The following is a 4,764-nucleotide window of genomic DNA, read 5'->3' as shown; positions in this document are numbered from 1 at the left end:
TATATATACATCGTAGCAGCATAAGCATTTTAGTTGTTTCATCAACCACCACAAACACAAACTTAATAGAAACCTCAAATATATTAATATAAAAGATATACAATACACTTTTAATTTATTTTACTATACAAAATGTAAATAAGGGAATTTCAAATACATCATCAAATGAAGTATTTTTTTAAACGGCTTTTTTATTACATACATGAGCAGATACAAGTTTCGAACATCAATTCTTAAAAACGTCTGCTATCTCATATTTAGTGTAACATTGCAATATTGTATGTTCCATATGTTTTTAAGTCTAGTATTGCTAAGACAATTCCTAAGCGTTATAAGAAAGGGTGTAATAATCAACAACCAAAACTATAGAAAACTATTCAGTAGAAAAAGGTTAGAAGTTAAATTACAGATGTGATTCTAACCTGAAAAATGTCAAAGCACTCAAACCAACAAAATTAATACAAGCTAAATGCAGCTGCAGTAATACAAATTCAAGCTCCCTTATTCACAAGTACGATGCTGAAAGCATCATATACGGAATGGATGTTTCCTCCAACACACCAACCACTTTTACAGAACGTAAATATTATATCGGCATAGTAAAAGTTACATATAAATGTTGTTATCACAACTATGCACCACTTCCTTATGGCGTATAGAAAAGAAAAATATGGCAGCATCGTTATCATCTTGAATTCGAAAATACCATGCTATTGATATCATTATCAAGGGGAAAGTGAAAAATCCTTAAGCGATACAGAAAAAATTGAAATAGACATAAAGATGTGTTATGAACAGAACCCCATACGGGAGAATCTTAACAAATTGGAATTTATCTACATGCAAAGTAAAAATCATTAACAGATGTCGCCACTATGAAAAGTGCCTTCAACAGTATTGGTTGAACACACTACCACCCGATTAAATAGAACAGAGATAAAGATAATATATTTCTCTTTATCTCATAACCACACAACGTATAAGTATTTATATAAATAACAGTAGAGTTTCTTAGACTTTTATATGGTTTTATCTGTTTTGCATTTTAAATAACATTCCTGAACTCACAATCACCCATGCGCCTTGTCATGTTTCTGTTCCTAAGATTAATATCCTTGTATTTTGAATATTTGATTAATTTAATTTTGATTATATATTTCAGTTTCATTCTCCTTCATCATACATTTCTCCAACAACCAAAGAAAGTGATAACTTACTTCAAATATGATTTATATATAATGATTTGTGACTCTTACAATTCTCTTTTACCCTTGCATTGTCATTGAAGAGATCCAAAACTTTATCAACACAAAAAGTTTCCATTTTACACTACTGACAGTTATATCTGAGATGTTACATTTCAAATGTATTCACAGAATATAAAAAAATATACTATCACTATGTGTTCTGACTTCAAATTCCCCTGACGACGACTTTGCCTTTCGTCCTTTCGGAATTGATAAAATAAGTACCAGTTGAGCATTGGGTCGATATGATCCACTATTCCCGATCCTCAAAATTTCAGGTCTTGTGCCTATAAGTAAAAAGGAATATTACTTATCAATGAGAAAGCCTAACCTCTAGGCAATTGCTCAAGCTGTTAGGAATTACAATCAAATATTTAATGTATCACACTTTATCATTTTAGAAGAACATATTTGCAAAATGAACACTGCCCGAAAACAAAGACGAGATGATAATGGCTGCAATAATATCTTCAATGAAAATTGCTACTCAATCAAGATTCAATCAAAACTGTGGCTAAACAACAACACTAGGCTGTCAAAGTTCCAAGCTCTGTGTTTACTATTATAATTACATACACCCCTCTGAATATGCTGACTGTACCCCATCTCATCTCTCACTTGCCTGTTATTTGAAAATCATTTTAGAATTAAGTTTGCAATTTCTTTTTCTTCTCAGTTTTTTTTTCTTTTAAATAGTAACATATTTAAAGTTTGCAGGATACATCGAAATAATTCAAACCAATCTTGATATGTTGATACCTTTATTAGAATGTAATTTCCTTGCCTATTATGAACATACAAATATACAAACCTATTTATGCCTTCATTTCATCAAAAACTTAACATCTTACATGTTATCACTGACCACGCCTCTTTCGACAGCATTAAGAATAAATTATCCAATACAACATTTTTTTAAAATTAACCAACTGAAAACTGTCAATATTATTGTTAAGTTAAAATATAATATTTTTGCTCACCAACCGTTTAATTACTTGTAGCTGGTTTCCATTGGTTTATTTGTGATGATCGGTGAAAAGAACTGGACATTGATTAGAAAACTAACGAACCTGATGGTAAAACTCATATTTTACTTATAGTCTTAACAACAAAGCATATTGTCGAGAAAGAGTAAACAATATAAGTCCTGAAATTTATGAACCTGTTGCAGATAACTAAAATATTCTGATGACAACTTCTAGAGTTATAGGAAAATTAAGTTTAAGTTGTTCGCCTAGCTTTATAAGATTGGACAAAAAAACCTGAACGCATTGTTTTCTAAACATATCATGAAAAGTAAAATAAACGTTGAATTGTCCTTACTTTATACTTAAGTTGTGAGAACCAGGTTAAAAGAAATAAAAATACCATCCCGTGTATCGAAACTGGAATAAAAGAAACATTAAAAGGCAGAAGATATTGTTTCTGGTAAGACATTTCTTTTTGGGCAAATTTCAAACAAAAGTGAAGTTTACTTAGCAAGTCTGTAACAGTCATGAATCTTAAAGGTAAGTGAATTAATGTTATTAGGAATCGAATGAGAGATTATAACAACAACTGTTTCTTTAATTCTATGCTAGAAAATACTGTCGCTGATTTGTGCTTTAATTATATTTGACTTGTCATTACCATTTCCTATTTCCAAAGAGAGTGGAAGGGAGGACAGTTGATTTATGAAATATCTTTATTATTCAGTTGTGTACCTTTACGTTCTGGTTTCGAATCTCACCGACTTTTCCTTTCATTTATCTGTCTCCTATGTGGCTTGCATCTATGCTAAAAATCATCTTTACTAACAGATTCATGCTTTTATGATACTTTAACTGAGTATATTTAGAAAATACACCATGTGTCTTCAAGCAATCTTCCAGGTTCTGTTTATGCGTTAGATACTGGACTGTTAGGTAAGAGGAAGTAAGAAGAAAGGAGAACAAAAATGTGACCAAGTTTGGTGCGAAGAATGGATCGAAAATTAAGAAACTAAAGTCAGAAAACCAAGATGCCCTTCCTCTGTAACTCTGAAGAAACCAGAAATAGGGCAGCTGCTATGGAAGTATGTAACGAAAAATATGTCAAAATCTGCGTGACAGCAACTCACTCCTAAGCGGGAGGTGTTTTCCAGTTCGACAAAAAAAACCTGACCACGTGTTTGCACCTACTAAGAAAAATTCAAATCTGGAATAAGTAGTGTGGTGGAATTCTTGGATCTAAGAAGAATATGAGATATTTCTACTTCGCACAAGCTGCATGTTTTAGATCCATTAGCATATGGTTCGTTTTATCAACGATTCAGTTCGTGGTGTGGAGTTCGTCTTCAAATTCTTACATGCCTAGCCGACTTAGATGCTTTACATTCGTCCATGTTCCTAAAATAAGATAGGTATGTTGCTTAACGTCTTTGAAATCGCCTTCGAGTAACCCAATGTAATTCTTCTATTCAATTAGATAATCTTGAAGAATTGCTGTTACTTATTTGTATATGACGGAGTTGATCATACAAGCCTGTTCAAGTGGGCAAGCTTTGTGGTCCCGATAGTTACAACTGGAATTAGGCTCTTTGTGATGTTTACAAGTCATTGTTTTTTTATTTTGTGGTATGATATTATAATTGAGCGTCTGTTAAAGTTATTCCTATATTTGTGATCTATTTAGAAATGCTTACCTAAAACTACAAAAATATTCACAATGCTGCACATGCCTCAGCAACACGAAAGTGTAGTAAGTGATGTAACTAACTCGAAACTATCAGATGACGAATACTAATAGTGGTGATGATGATGGTAACGAACATTACCTTACTTTAGTTTATTGGAGACAAGAAATTGACCAAGAAATCTGGTGGTAACAGAATAAATGTTACTGGACATTTTATGAAAGGCTGGCTTCTCGTTCAGCAGTGGCTCATGACAGAAGTAAACTGAACGCAGCTGATGCCCTAAGGTAGCACCAACAGATAATATAGCAAGAAAGAAACGAAGAAAATAGCACAATGATACAGTGTTACCTAGAAAGTGAATCTAAAAGGAATAACAGAAAGCAGATATTAACACTTTGGGTAGAGAAGGATATGTTTGAAGTGACTGAGCAGAGACTAGTAAACTAGGATAATGCTATTAGGAGGAGAAAGTGGATGACAGAATTGGAGATAAAAGAGATCACGAAAGAACTACCGATGGTGAAGGGACAATTGATACCAGTGATTTAAGCGACTTAATAGAGGAAGATCAGAAGCTTTTATATGAGTTGAAGGAAACAATGAATAAAGACTAAAGAAAAAGGTTACTAGAATTAGAAAGTGTAAATAGAAGGACACTGCTAGATATTACTGGGAAAGTAGACTCTGTAATGAGTAGGATAGATACAAAAAATATTGGTAACACTAAATTATTGATTTATGCAAAAGAGGTACTAGTTACTAGAAGATTAGATATCTTTCCAAGGAAGATTAGGAAGGGGCAAATGTGAAGAGAGAGAGAGAGAGAGAGAGAGAGAGAGAGAGAGAGAGAGAGAGAGAGAG

General features: G+C 32.7%; 1 protein-coding gene across 1 annotated transcript in view; it reads left to right on the top strand.

Annotated features, from left to right (window-relative positions):
• The first annotated feature begins 2,359 nt into the window (after nt 1-2,359).
• LOC106876620 (uncharacterized) overlaps nt 2,360-4,764 on the top strand; it is a 22,586-nt gene continuing 20,181 nt past the window's right edge. The window contains exon 1 of the mRNA XM_052969883.1: nt 2,360-2,755. Within this exon, the coding sequence (XP_052825843.1) occupies nt 2,743-2,755 (13 nt within the window). The 5' untranslated portion in view covers nt 2,360-2,742. The remainder of the gene's footprint in view (nt 2,756-4,764) is intronic.

The sequence above is a fragment of the Octopus bimaculoides genome, chromosome 8 (assembly GCF_001194135.2).
Source record: "Octopus bimaculoides isolate UCB-OBI-ISO-001 chromosome 8, ASM119413v2, whole genome shotgun sequence".
Lineage (NCBI taxonomy): Eukaryota > Metazoa > Mollusca > Cephalopoda > Octopoda > Octopodidae > Octopus > Octopus bimaculoides.
The sequence above is the reverse complement of the archived record's forward strand: the minus strand, read 5'-3'. Positions and strand labels throughout refer to the sequence as shown.